The sequence below is a fragment of the Zootoca vivipara genome, chromosome 13 (assembly GCF_963506605.1).
Source record: "Zootoca vivipara chromosome 13, rZooViv1.1, whole genome shotgun sequence".
NCBI lineage: Eukaryota > Metazoa > Chordata > Lepidosauria > Squamata > Lacertidae > Zootoca > Zootoca vivipara.
The window spans coordinates 44,462,832-44,476,860 of NC_083288.1; the positions used below are offsets into that span (position 1 = coordinate 44,462,832).

The window sequence follows — 14,029 nt, forward strand, 5'->3', positions numbered from 1 at the left end:
GGAGCATGCAAAGCCGAGGACTGAAAATGGCCCCAACAACCAAGGGAAGTAAGCCAACCCCCGCAGGAACACCCCACACGTAATGATACCACTTCTTAATGAAGAGGCTGGAGAAGCGCAGTAGCGCTGCAATGGTGGGACCACCCACACACACAATATGACCCCCCCACCACACCGGGAAAGATGAAAGAGCGGCTGCCGTGGGTACCCAATTGGGGCTTAGGAGCTAGCAGCAGCAGTGCAGTAATTCAAAGCAGCCTGCGCCTCACCGTCCCCTGTGGGCACAGAGACCACAGGACAGACTCAAGAGAGGGCTGAGAGACGTGCGGAAATGGGGCAATCAGAGTACTCACTGCAATGTCCCAGGTGGGCGGCCCAGCAGAGGAGCGCGGCTGTGCTCAAAAGAAGCTTCAAAGAGGTCCGCGATTCACCGCGGCAAGGAGCGAAGGCAGCGCTGCGACGCAGGCACAATGAAGAACCAGCAGGCAACAAGGAAGCGGCAACAGAGGCTTGAGTCGGCGGTGGGATGCGCAGCGCGCTAAGGACCCTGCCTCCCGGCAGCTGCTTTTTCCGCCGATCAGCTGGGAGGTGGGTGCGTGCGGGAGAGAAGCTCGCTCAGAAGTCCGAGAGCGGCGGGAGCGGTGGCCGGAGCGGCGGCGGCTGAAACACCTAAAAGAGGGAAGAGAAAAAGGAAGGGGGCAGCTCCCACGTGGTCACTCCGACGACGATCCAGCTACGATCCAGATCCGATGAGGTGCAGGGGCGAAAAGGGGCGATCTGGAGCCTGCCGCGCTAATTTAAAGACCTGTTAGCTCCGCCCCCCCCAGCTGGCCCTCTTGGCCAGCCCTGAGCACGGCAGGTAAAGGTGGAGCAGGGGGTCCCGCCCGCAAATTCCCCCCTCTCTGAAGAGGAGGGATCTTACCATGAAGCCCACTAGGTGACCCTGGGCCAGACACCATCTATTAGCCTGCTTTGCCTCACAGGGTTGTTGTGAGGGTAAAATGGGGGTGGAGGTGGGGAGAAAACACTGCCTTGAGCTCTTTAGAGAAAAAGGCGGAGTATAAATTGAATAAATAAATAAGTAATAAAATAAACAACAAACCAGCACTATACTATACTGCTGCTAGTAGCATTTGTATTTTTAAAACTCTGCAGAGTTGACAGGAGTCTGCTCTCGTTAAGGATCCTGATCATTTAATGACAGTCTCATTTAAGTACAGTCCATATGAATAGTCCACGTGAATTAAAGAGAAACCAGCAGATCCTTTGCTTGGAAATTAAACAAAGGGTCTGATGGTTTCTCTTTAAGGTTTCCAAACTCAAAAGAGAGCAGGGCAATTAAAGGCACAGAAGTCCTGTCCTCTATTGAGTCTGGCGACCCTAACGTAAATGCTATTACAGTATACAAAACGTGGGTGTAAAATTATTATGGTTACTAAACAGCCCTCGGGTCTCACCCACCTGCTGGTGATCATTATTAAGTGATAGTGATCATTATTAAGTTATAGTAAACCGGTGTGATGGGGGAGGTGTTTTGCCAGCATATCTGGAAAGTCCTCTTTCGAAACAACCCAAAAGATCTGAATCCTTACCGAACACCTGTGCTTAGTCCTGAAAAAGAATGGCTTGAATGAAACGGAGTGACATTTTAACAGTAGGAAGTCAATGGAAGAATACAGCAGCATCTAAGGTAGTGTGGCCGAGCGGTCTAAGGCGCTGGATTTAGGCTCCAGTCTCTCCGGAGGCGTGGGTTCGAATCCCACCGCTGCCAAGTGTCCTTTTCCTTCGCTATGATTTCCATAGCGCTTATCCTCTGTTATATGTATACTGTATTGCCTTGGAAGAAAATCCAAGTTCAGGAAGAGAAACGTGTAGACTTAGGGCTTGGTTTTTTTAAATACATTCCCGTTTTTCTTCCTGCTTTTAAGAACATTTGCTTTAAACAATAAATAAAACGAAACTTCACACATAAAAAAAACCTTTTTGGTTTCCTGTTGTAGACGGTAGAATTCTAGCGTCGCTTCGAATCAAAGAAGCAAAAAAGTGCCGTTTCTGCCTCCCACAAATTAATGCATGTTGTAGAATATATGAAAATAAAGTTAACGAAGAAGCCGGGCTACTGTTTCAAGACATGGGTAACGCTGGATATATGGTGGCGGAGAAAACATACATGGCACTATAGAGGCTAGACTGAGCATACAGAAGGCTAAAAGAAGTGAGGAGAAACAATGTAGCAACTGCCCGGCTAGCTCAGTCGGTAGAGCATGAGACTCTTAATCTCAGGGTCGTGGGTTCGAGCCCCACGTTGGGCGCACGCTTTTTGTCTAATTATTTAAAAGCAACACCAATCACCATTTTAGAAGCCATATGTTACCGCAGACTCCTTTTTTTTTATTTTTTCTCTTAAGTGAAGCAGGGCGGAGCGGTAGCAGGAAAACGGAATAGAAGAACCGGTGTCTTGAAGTCAACCTTCCAGAAACTTGGAAACTTTGGCACTAAACAATGGAGGCAAATCAATGGGAATTAACAAGCATGACTATTCATAACGGCTTTTAATTTCATCAGGATGAATTCGAAAGGTCATTGGATACCATGTCACCACAAGATCTACATGTTACTACATTGTATTATAAGAAACACTTAGTGTATACTGTATCTCTCTCCCGTGGCTGCATTCTGATAACAAGGTCTGGTCTAGCACAGTGCAGAGAGACCTTCCGAGAACCACCAGGTCCACCAACAAACCCCTGCATTTCCCAGCACTGATTCACCAGGGAATCATATAAGTTTATCATCTAGTTCAGCCTCATGCTCTGTGCAGGAATCTTGCAACAAGCACAGCACTCCCAAGAGCCCTTGTTAAGGAGAGCCACCCTCCGCCAGAGACAGACTCTACTGCTCTGTCCACCAACAGTTCCTACTGTTAGGAAAATTCTCCTTATGTTTACTCCGAATCTACATCTGTGCAATTCTGCCCATTTGCTCAGTTCTGCCCATAGGCTGTTGCACCAGGGCAGAAATAAAAAACCACGATTTCAGAAATCTGCTTGAAGAAACTACACTGTGGCAGTAGCAGGGCTGGCGCACTCACGTGGCAAGATGAGGCGACCAACTCAGGTGGAAGGATCCACAGGGGCAGCAGATCTGACCTCCAAGGAAAGCATTGCCCACTGCTGCGCTGTGGCACACTCCTTGGAGGTCAGATCTGCTGCCTCTTCAGCAGCCCACCCCAAAGCTCCCTCTTGGAGAATAGGAGGTACTGCTGGTCTCCTCCCATTCCTAGAGTAGAAATGGCTGGGGCGGCCCTCTATGGCAGTGATGGTGAACCTATGACACGCGTGTCAGACGTGACACGCAGAGCCCTCACTGCTGGCACGCGCCCCACCGGCCCATTCACACTGTTGTTGTCCCCCCCCCCACCATTTGTTCTCCCGCTCCTCCTTACAGCTTGTCTCCGCTAGAGCTTGTCTCTGCTACAGCTTGTCTCCGCTGTTAAAACCTGGGTCCTTTTTTGTTGTTGTTGTTGCTGGTAGCCAGAGATTGGTTTTTTAACCCTTTCTGTGCTGTTTTTCTGGCGCTTTGGCAGACTATGATTGGGTGTAACAGCGTTCGTTTTTTAACCTGTTCTGTGCTGGGGGGGTGGCGCTTTGGCAGATTATGTCAGTGCTGCGTGTTAGTTCCAGTGAAGGTATTATTCGTCATTTATTTCTGTTCTCTTTCCTCCCAAAACAGCACAGCAGCTTTGGGGCATCCCCCCCCAAAAAGCAAAGCAGCTTTTGCACCCCCCAAAAAAACCTCCAAAACTTTGGTCAGCAGCTCCCCCCAAAAAGCTCAACAACTCTGGGCACTTTGTGATAAATAAGGGGTTTTTGGTTTGGTTAGGTTAAATAATTAGTTTTTGGTTTATTAAATACAGTTATATATTACAATTATACATTTTTGTTATTTAAACTATAAATATCGTGAAATTATGGTTTTTTTCTTGAAGTGGCACACCACCCAAGTTATGCTCAGTTTTTTGGCGAATTTTGACACACCAAGCTCAAAAGGTTGCCCATCACTGCTCTATGGTCTCCTGGGTGCTCCACCCATTCAGTGTGCCACTGGGCAAGGTTGACTTGACTCCCCCACTTGTTTCCGATGTAGATCTTTATTCCCTCTTTGTTCCTGATGTTGATCTTCACTCACCCCTTCCTCTCTGCTGGGAGGGGTACGCAACAGTTTATGGATTGCCTCAGGTGCCAACATGTCTTGAACCAGTCCTGAATAGCCTTAAAGACTTTGCAACTCAAAGGACTAAGAGACCACCACCACCACCAAGGCACACTCTCACAGAGGTCCAGAGAGGACCAGGCCACTTCCAGATTTGAAATCATAACAATAAAAAAATGAAATGATCTCACATGCACTTGATCTAGAAACAGCCACTAGCGGTGAGTGTTCTTTGGACAATCAGCTGGTCTGAGAGGACATGTTCATCATGGTATAATCTTCTGCCATCAGAAGTGATATAATTTAATTACTATTTATGAATATTTAAAGCTCTGTAATATGACAAAATATGTATTTTACCAAATAACATCTCTTATTTGTTTAAATTTGCAGCTCTAAGCTGAAAGTGTGCCAAACTTTAGGCAGATGCGCATGAAATTGTCAAATGCCAAAAGAATTGGCAAGCAACTAAATCTGAGCCTTCCACAACCTGGTATCATTCAGATGTCCTGGACTTTAGCTCCTAGCATCTCTGACCATTAGTCCTGTTGTCTATGGTTGTGTACACACTACACCTTTAAAGCCCATTCAGAAGCACACTCTTTCCTTCAAAGCATTCTGGCACTACAGTTTATTAATAGTTGCTGGGAATTGCCGTTCCGTGAGGGGTTAACTACAGTGCCCATAATTCATTAAGAGAACGAATACATTCCAAATGTGCTTTAAAGGTGTGGTGGGTTTGCACCCTACCTCTGGAGGGTGCTAGGAGAGGGAAGGCTGCTCTAGGGTCTATGATTGAATATCAGTTGTTGAGGAGGGGGCTGATACTTTCAGGTCCTTCTCTTGGCATTTGATTGGCCATGGCTGGGAAGCAGGATGCTGCTGCATGGACTTTTGGTCTGATCCAGCAGGGCTCCTATTATCTTCACATATCTCTTCATGTTCTCCTTTGTATCCAGCTTTGTCAAAGAAGAAACATGCTGCTTGCATACACAGGGCTCTCTTCATGCAAGGAACCATGAAAAAAAAGGGAACGATTCTCCTACGGGTTCTTCTGTCACCTCCTTTCTTGTGAATTTATCTGGGGTGGGTAGCTGCATAAAGGCTACCACAGCAAAAACAGAGAATCATCATCATCTCTGGGCAGCTCCTAATAGAATATTAAAACACAATAAAAACATCAAACATTAAAACTTCCCTAAACAGATATTTTCTAAAAGTCAGATAGGTGTTTCTTTCCTTGACATCTGATGGGAGGGTGTTCCACAGGGCAGGTGCCACACATAGCTGCAAAGTCTCCCATATTCCCCGGGAAACCCCCGTTTTTCCAGCTGTCCCCAGCCGAAAAAACGGATTTTTTTTGTTTTTCCCCAGTTTATTCTGGCGCAGCAGCCATTTTGGAACTGGGCGGAGCGCATGCTCAGAAGCAACTTTTGATGCTGCTTTGCCCAGTTCCAAAATGGCTGCAGCGTGACTTCTGGTGTGGTGGCCATTTTGGAACAGGGCAGAGCAGCATCAAAAGTAGCTTCTGAGCATGCTCCACCCAGTTCCAAAATGGTGGCAGTGCTACTTCCGGTCTGCTACTTCCGGTCCAGGCCCTTATTTCTCAGGCTGGAGCTTGGCAGCTATGGTGCCACCACTGAGAAGGCCCTCTGCCTGGTTCCCTGTAACCTCACTTCTCACAGTGAGGGAACCGCCAGAAGGCCCTCGGAGCTGGACCTCAGTGTCCGGGCAGAACGATGGGGGTGGAGACGCTCCTTCAGGTATACTGGGCCGAGGCTGTTTAGGGCTTTAAAGGTCAGCACCAACACTTTGAATTGTGCTCGGAGTACAGTATTGCGAAGCTATATACAGTGGTACCTTGGGTTACAGACACTTCAGGTTACAGACTCTGCTAACCCAGAAATAGTACCTCAGGTTAAGAACTTTGCTTCAGGAGGAGAACAGAAATCGCGTGGCTGCGGCACAGCGGCAGCAGGAGGCTCCATTAGCTAAAGTGGTGCCTCAGGTTAAGAACAGTTTCAGGTTAAGAATGGACCTCTGGAACAAATTAAGTTCGTAACCCAAGGTACCGCCATATATATATAGTTGTTTAGTCGTTTAGTCCTGTCCGACTCTTCGTGACCCCATGGACCATATTATGGCACAAGCTTTAGTGAACCTCAAGTGTACCTCAGCAGATGCACGGAGTTTTATCCAGATCTATATATAAACATCAGGAGTGCCAACTTGGCCCCGTGACCATGGGTGCCTTGGGCCGTGGGTGCCATGCACTGTGCATGGCCCTGGCACCAAAAGTTGTGGGTGCATGGCCCCTTCATGGGGAATTTTGTGTGTGCTCAGGGCCCCAAGGAGTTGGCACCCATGATACACATGGTTTTCAGATGAGGGGGAATCTTAAGCAGAATGTTAGAGAGAAAAGGCATGCAAAAAGTAAAGCCTGTGAGTCTGTTATATTAAAGCAGGCGTGAAGAACCTCAGATTTGGGGGCAGATGTGTCCCTCCAGGCATCCCCTGGTGCTCCCACTAGGCAACGATACCTCCCCAGGAAACTCCTCCCAGCTTCTGTTCCCTACCCTGTTTCCCCGAAAATAAGACATACCCATAAAATAAGCCATAGCAGGATTTCTAAGCATTTGCACATAATAAGCCATACCCTGAAAATAAGACATAGGCGCAGTTCTGGAGGGCACCAAGGAAGAGGCGAGGCTGGACGCGTAATTAAAAAATAAGACATCCCCTGAAAATAAGCCATAGTGTGTCTTCTTGAGGAAAAAAATAAATATAAGACAGTGTCTTATTTTCAGGAAAACATGGTAGATGCAATGTGTTGAACTGTGGTCATGCCTTTTGCTTCCCTAGGTAGAGAGGTGTGTGTTGTGGTTGCAACAGTAGAAGCTTTGCATTTTCATTACTGGAATGTAGCCTACGGTGGAAAAGAAACAGTCATCTTCATTACTTTGCCCATTTCTAACCTATACTCAGGGTAGCGTGGCCGAGCGGTCTAAGGCGCTGGATTAAGGCTCCAGTCTCTTCGGGGGCGTGGGTTCGAATCCCACCGCTGCCAGTGGATTGCTTTTCATTCTCATAGCAAAAATCAAATCTTCCCAAATAATGTAAGTAAAAGGGTTCATGCAAGACGACTTTCCCAAACCTTCGCAAAACAAAGCTTTGCTAAGGGAGATAGTTTAAAAACATAGGGACTATTGTTGTTTTTGAAAACAGTAGTTAGGCTTAATTTAAAAGCCAGTAGTTAAGAGAACAATCATAATAATAAGCGACGGATGGCAGAAACAGATGAATTTGTGTCATCTAAATTGCGCCTCTCAGTTGTTTTAATTACTAGAAGTCACATCACCCACTGAAATACCCAGACATAAGCCAACCTGTTGTATGGAAATATATTTTGCAGGATGCTTTCATAGGCTTATGAGTGCCCAAATAGAGGAAATAAACTTTTTTTAAAAAAAAAAATTACGACGTTGGACATTATCACCGAAAATTCCATCGGAATCCTCAGCGATGCATTCTCTCATCCCGCAAATCTCCGATAATACAGTACTGTATGTGAAAAGTCGCTGTTCTTAATAAACCCAGTTTACTTCTGACCTGCGATTGCTATTGAGAAAAGGAATCGTCCCTGGGTGGGCTCGAACCACCAACCTTTCGGTTAACAGCCGAACGCGCTAACCGATTGCGCCACAGAGACAACCTTGCTAAATTAGTGGAAAAAGAGTGCCCAAATACCACGAGGAAGCACCTATTTCCCCTTCCAGCTTTGTAATATATATGCATATTTTTAAAACAAACAAACAGGCTTGTTGTAACAGAGTTACAAACACTGATAAAGAAATAAGAAATTACCGCCCTCTAGGTGCTCTGCATACAGATCATTATGAATTGGCACGCAAGGCTAGGCCAAATAACTTGGTTTCCCTTATGTCAGGGAAGGGTTCCCCAATGCAGCCCCCCCCCCCCGCATACTTTTCACTTGCCCTGTCTCGCCCCTCCCGCGGGCTGGTGTTCTTGCCTGGCTAGTATGTGTCTTTGGACTCTAAGAATGCCTCTTGCTCCCCTAAATGGAGGAGCGTGTGCAGAAGCCAGCCTACGGCATAAAGAAAGCTAAAATGTACTTTTGTTGCTCTATCCACTTTCTTCTCTGGCGCTGTTCACCACTGCGTGCCACGTGGGCCTTGGAAGCTTGCACAGAAGAGAATGTGGACCTCGGGCTGGGGAAAAAACACCCCCCTCCACTGTATGATTCTAATAAGTATTTTTACATCAAATTAAGACGAAGTGGGTGGAAAAAACGAAATTGGCAGCGGTGGGATTCGAACCCACGCCCCCGAAGAGACTGGAGCCTTAATCCAGCGCCTTAGACCGCTCGGCCACGCTACCTTCTACATGTAGATTTAAGGGGAATAACGTGAACAATGCTTTCCCACCTCCTCTTTCCTGTCACACAGTATTTTTGGTTACAGGTACGGTAGGTAGCCGTGTTGGTCTGACGTAGCCGAAACAAAATTTAAAAAATTCCTTCCAGCAGCACCTTAAAGACCAACTAAGTTTTTTATTTTGGTATGAGCTCATACCAAAATAAAAAACTTAGTTGGTCTTCAAGGTGCTGCTGGAAGGAATTTTTATATTTTGTTTCGACAGTATTTTTGTCTCACCTATTTATTTAATCAATCTGCTGATTGCTGAAGGTGGCCTGCATGAAGCACAACTACATGATGATCAGTTGCACTATAAACTGATTGCTCTAGTGATGAGATACTGAAAAGGTTTCAGCATCTTGAGATTTTGAATCAGCGGGGTTAAGCGAGATACTTTCGCTCCTGGAATTAAAAAATAAAAGGAGCTGCGTCTGAAACTCCAAGAGAGTTGTTGAGTTGTTGGTAAACTCTACAGCACGCCATGGGGGAGGGGGCAGGGGGGTAAAAAAAAAGACTTAACTAAATGAGGTTCTGCCCCCCCCCCCAACATAAAGCCTGCCCGCCCCAACCAAAAATCCTGGCTACGCCAATGCCACACGCCAAAGCAGCATCAGGAACAGGAAGGAAAATAGAAAAAAATTCCTTCAGTAGCACCTTAAAGACCAACTAAGTTTTTATTTTGGTATGAGCTTTCGTGTGCATCCACACTTCTTCAGATACACTTGAAACAGAAGTGTCAGACCCTTATACAGAGGGGGGTGGCGGTGGGTGGGAATGGGTGATGGGCTGATGGGAGTGGTAAACCTGTAGATGGCTGTTAACGACTGCTGATGACAGCAATTAGTCCTGGGGGGGGGGGAGAAAGGGCTGAGGCGCTAAAGAAAGCTTGATAATGCATAATGAAATAAGAATCCGATGTCTTTATTCATCCCAGGTGGCTCCATGGTTTTAAGCTTGGTAATGAGTTCCAATTCAGCAACTTCTCTTTCCAGTCTGTTCCTGAAATTTCTCTGTAATAAAACAGCTGCTTTGAGATCTTGTATAGGGATGTCCTGGGACACTGAAGTGTTCTCCTACTGGTTTCTCTGTCTTATGGTTCCTGATGTCAGATTTATGTCCATTTATCCTTTGGCGTAGGGTTTGGCCTGTTTGTCCAATATAGAGAGCTGAAGGGCACTGTTGGCATTTGATGGCATACACAATGTTAGAAGATGAGCAATTAAATAGTCCTGAGATGGTATGTTGGATGTTGTTTGGGCCAGTAATGATGTTGTCTGGGTGTATGTGGTAGCAAAGTTGGCATCTGGGTTTATTGCAGGCTCTGGTACCAGTGTCCATGTTAAGTCTGGTGGTTGTATTATTGTGGGTGAGAGGTTGTTTAAGATTGGGTGGCTGTCTGTAGGCAATGAAAGGTCTTCCTCCCAGAGCTTGAGAAAGGGAGCTGTCATTGTCCAGGAGAGGCTGTAGATCTCTGATGATGCGTTGTACTGTTTTAACTTAGGAGCTGGATGTGATGACTAGTGGTGTTCTGTTATTTTCTTTTTTGAGTCTGTCTTGCAGCAGGTTCTCTCTAGGTATCAGTCTGGCTCTGTTGATCTGTTGTTTAACTTCATCAGGTGGATATTTTAGTTCTAAAAAGGTTTGCTGTAGATCTCTTAGGTGAGATTCTCTGTCTGTAGAGTTGGAACAGATGCGGTTGGAACGTAGGGCCTGGCTGTATACGATGGATTGTTTGGTATGTTTGGGATGGTAGCTAGAAGCATGTAGATATGTTTGTCGGTCAGTTGGTTTTCGGTATAAGGTGGTGTCTATACGTCCATCCTGTATTTTTATAGTAGTGTCCAAAAAATGTATTTCTTGCATAGATTGGTTCATTGTTAGGTTGATGGTGGGGTGAAAGTCATTGAATGTCTGGTGGAAGGTTTCCAGGGTCTGTTGTCCATGTGTCCAGATAATAAAAATATCATCAATGTATCGTAGGTACAAGAGAGGTTTGAGTGGGTAGGAGTCTAGGAAACATTGTTCTAAATCTGCCATGAAGATGTTGGCATACTGTGGGGCCATGCGGGTGCCCATGGCTGTGCCGCTGATCTGGAGGAACAGGTCATCAGCAAATTTGAAGTGGTTGTGGGTAAGGACAAAGTGGCAGAGTTTGGTAGCAAAGTCCGCTGTGGTTTTATCTGAAATGGTGTTCCTTATGGCTTGTAAACCATCATTGTGTGGGATGTTGGTGTATAGAGATTCCACATCCATAGTGGCTAGTATAGTATTGTTAGGAAGATTGTTCAAAGATTGTATTTTCCTCAGAAAATCTGTGATGGTGTTTTCTGGTCACATCCGTTTGGATTCTGTGGCGGAAGCAGTCGATGTACAGATCTAGTGTGGTATTGCGTCCATCAGGAGGGGTCCACGTGGAGTCCCTTTTTGTGTAACATCTTTTCGGTGGTAGTTGGTGGTCAATGTTCTGTTCATTAATGCGTTTGGAGGGTGATGGTTGTTCCCCAGTAAATTGAGAGGTTTTGTGTTGTGGGGATGTTGTTTGTTCTACTTTGTCTTGTTCTTGTTTGTGATGAAAATACTCCTTCAGGCGTAAACGGCGGAAAAATGCTTCCAGGTCCCCGCAGAACTGAATCATGTGTGGGGATTTGGCAGGGCAGAATGATAGTCCCCATGAGAGGACGGATTCCTCAGCTGGGCTGAGTGTTTGCTGTGAAAGATTGACAATGTTGTTGATCTTGTTTTGATTAGTGGCCTGTACGTTGGAAAGGTTGCAGAGTTTTTAATTTTTCTGCATCTTCAGTAACTCCAGTTGAGAGTGGTAAATGGTTTGTTTTTCCTTGTGGAACTCCTGCCAGGCTGGGTGATTCCTGATAGAGTTGTCCCGTGCAGAGAGTTCCTCCTTTATAAGCTTCTGTTTGGAATAGAGAATGCCAATAAGATGTTTGAGCAGCTTCTTGGATAAAGTGTGGCAAAGTTTCCTAGCATATTCTGTGGGATAAGTTGATTGAAGAGGGTTCTTAATTCTAAGACCCTTAGGAACAATGTCCAGGTTCTTGCATTTAGTCAGAAAGATTATGTCAGTTTGTACCTGTGCAAGTTTCTTGGTGAGGTTGATGGACTTCCATTTCATGCGGCTCAATGTGGTGCCTTCCATAGTTCTAGTTACAGGTAGGTAGCCGTGTTGGTCTGAGTCGAAGCAAAATAGAAAAAAATTCCTTCAGTAGCACCTTAAAGACCAACTAAGTTTTTATTTTGGTATGAGCTTCTGTGTGCATGCACACTTCTTCAGATACACTTGAAACAGAAGTGTCAGACCCTTATACAGTAATACCTCGGGTTACGAACGCGATCCGTTCCGGATCGCAGTTCGTAACCCGAATAGTTCGTAACCCGAACGCGATGGGCGCCGCCATTTTGCGCATGCGCAAAGCGCACACGGCGAAAACACTTCCGGGTTTGCGCAGTTCGTAACCCGAACTGTTCGCAAACCGAGGTGGTCGTAACCCGAGGTACGACTGTATATATACAGAGGGTGGTGGGGGTGGGTGGGAATGGGTGAGTGGTAAACCTGTAGATGGCTGTTAATGACTGCTGATGACAGCAATTAGTCCTGGGGGGGGGGAAAGCAAGGGCTGAGGCGCTAAAGAAAGCTTGATCACGCTAAAGAAAGCTTGATCTGAAGAAGTGTGCATGCACACGAAAGCTCATACCAAAATAAAAACTTAGTTGGTCTTTAAGGTGCTACTGAAGGATTTTTTTTCTATTTTGCTTCGACTCAGACCAACACGGCTACCTACCTGTAACTAGAACAGGAAGGAGACGGTGGAGGCAGAGACGAAGCAAGCTGAGGTCGCACGGGAAATTCAAATGCTATAGTGTGCGGGGGAGAGAAGGAATTTTGTTGTCCTCAGCCAATCAGGAAAGAGCGAACTGCCTATAAATACTGTACCTAGAAAATGACCTCAACCCACGCCAAGCGCGTCACCATCATGCCCAAGGACACCCAGCTTTCCAGGCGCATCCGCGGAGAGAGGGCCCGAGAGGCAACGCTGGGAAGACAGCCCCAGCCCCCAAAGGCTCTTTTTAGAGCCGCCACACTGTCTCATGGAAGAGCTGGAATTTACTGATTATTTCCCATCATGCCACACTACCACACTATATATGGGCAGTGTGGAGTTTGTTTTAGTATTCAATGTAGCCAAAGTGGAGATGTCCACATGTAGCTTGACCATGTGGAGGTTCATAGGAGTTGTAGCACCAATCTGGAGGGGAGGGAACCAGATTGCATTCAGATTACATTCCTTAGGCACAACAAACATTAAAAAGGGTTATTATGATACTTGGATACAGTGTAAATCAGATTATTTATGTGAATCTGTAGGTGGCTCTTAAAAGAGTCATTACTAGGGTTAGCTAAGAAACTCCCTAAAAGCATACACTTCCTTTTAGACACTGACCTTTTCAGGTTTGCCATCTTGGCTTTGGGCATTTTAGGCTTGACTGCCTCAACTTTAGCCTGGCTCTTAGTGGCAACTTTCTTGGCTTGGGAAGCCTTGGGCTTCTTCACTGCTTTCTTGGGGCTTCCCTTGACTTCTTTTTTTTTTTTTTTAAATATTTTTATTAATTTTCCAATTAAAACCAATTATATCACATTCAATATTTCAAATTATACACATATATATATCAATCAGACCGAATGTTATGCCAAATCATCAGGGCTTCCCTTGACTTCTTAGCAGGGGCCTTCTTGCTCTTAGCCACTGCTGTAGGCTTCTTCTGGGCCACTGCCTTTTTCTTGCCCTCCAGGGTGGAGGCCTGGTCCTTGCTGACCCTGAAGGAGCCCAAGGTGCTTGTGCTATTGCTCTGCACCAGCACCCCCTGGCTCATCAAGTTCTTGAAGCAGCTGTTCTTGCTGTTCTTGTCCACATCGTAGCTGCCTGCCACCAGCACCTTCTGGAGGGCAGCCAGGAACACCCTGTGGCACTCCTTGCAGGTCGAGGCCACCTGGACCAGCAGCTCCATCATGCTGGGGCTGGAGGGCTTAGAGCCACCCCCCAACATTGCTTCTTGCCCTGCACTAGGCCACAAATTCATTTAGCCCAGCTACGCCTAACTGCCCATATCCGAGATGAAGCCAAAGTGCTGACTCTGGCCTTTCTGACACCAAGTTGACTTGCCTAAGGAAAACCATTCCCCATTGAGATGGTCAGTATGTCAGCAACGTGGTCAATGTGGGTTTGAAAAGCACCAGTCTCACTGTCAAAATGCACCAAACTCTTGGTCTGTTTACAAAGAATTAAATGCTTGGTGACGGTGATTCAGCGCGGCCATATTGTGCAAGGTTGAACACAAAGACAATTCCTTGCCTCCCCCCATAACTC

The 14,029-nt window shown here is 46.2% G+C and overlaps 1 protein-coding gene and 5 non-coding genes across 6 annotated transcripts; 3 read left to right on the top strand and 3 right to left on the bottom strand.

Moving 5' to 3' along the window:
- Window positions 1-410: 410 nt before the first annotated feature.
- Window positions 411-13,673, bottom strand: LOC132592989 (histone H1.11R-like). The gene is made up of 2 exons (XM_060281333.1): window positions 13,342-13,673; window positions 411-669 (listed from the first exon to the last, which is right to left on the bottom strand). The coding sequence occupies exons 1-2, from the start codon at window positions 13,671-13,673 to the stop codon at window positions 411-413; spliced, it is 591 nt and encodes a 196-aa protein (XP_060137316.1).
- TRNAL-UAG (transfer RNA leucine (anticodon UAG)) lies at window positions 1,690-1,771 on the top strand. The gene has a single exon. It is a non-coding gene; the product is annotated as a tRNA-Leu (tRNA).
- TRNAK-CUU (transfer RNA lysine (anticodon CUU)) lies at window positions 2,240-2,312 on the top strand. The gene has a single exon. It is a non-coding gene; the product is annotated as a tRNA-Lys (tRNA).
- Window positions 7,198-7,279, top strand: TRNAL-AAG (transfer RNA leucine (anticodon AAG)). The gene has a single exon. It is a non-coding gene; the product is annotated as a tRNA-Leu (tRNA).
- Window positions 7,848-7,921, bottom strand: TRNAN-GUU (transfer RNA asparagine (anticodon GUU)). Its single transcript has one exon. It is a non-coding gene; the product is annotated as a tRNA-Asn (tRNA).
- Window positions 8,529-8,610, bottom strand: TRNAL-AAG (transfer RNA leucine (anticodon AAG)). Its single transcript has one exon. It is a non-coding gene; the product is annotated as a tRNA-Leu (tRNA).
- Window positions 13,674-14,029: the final 356 nt, after the last annotated feature.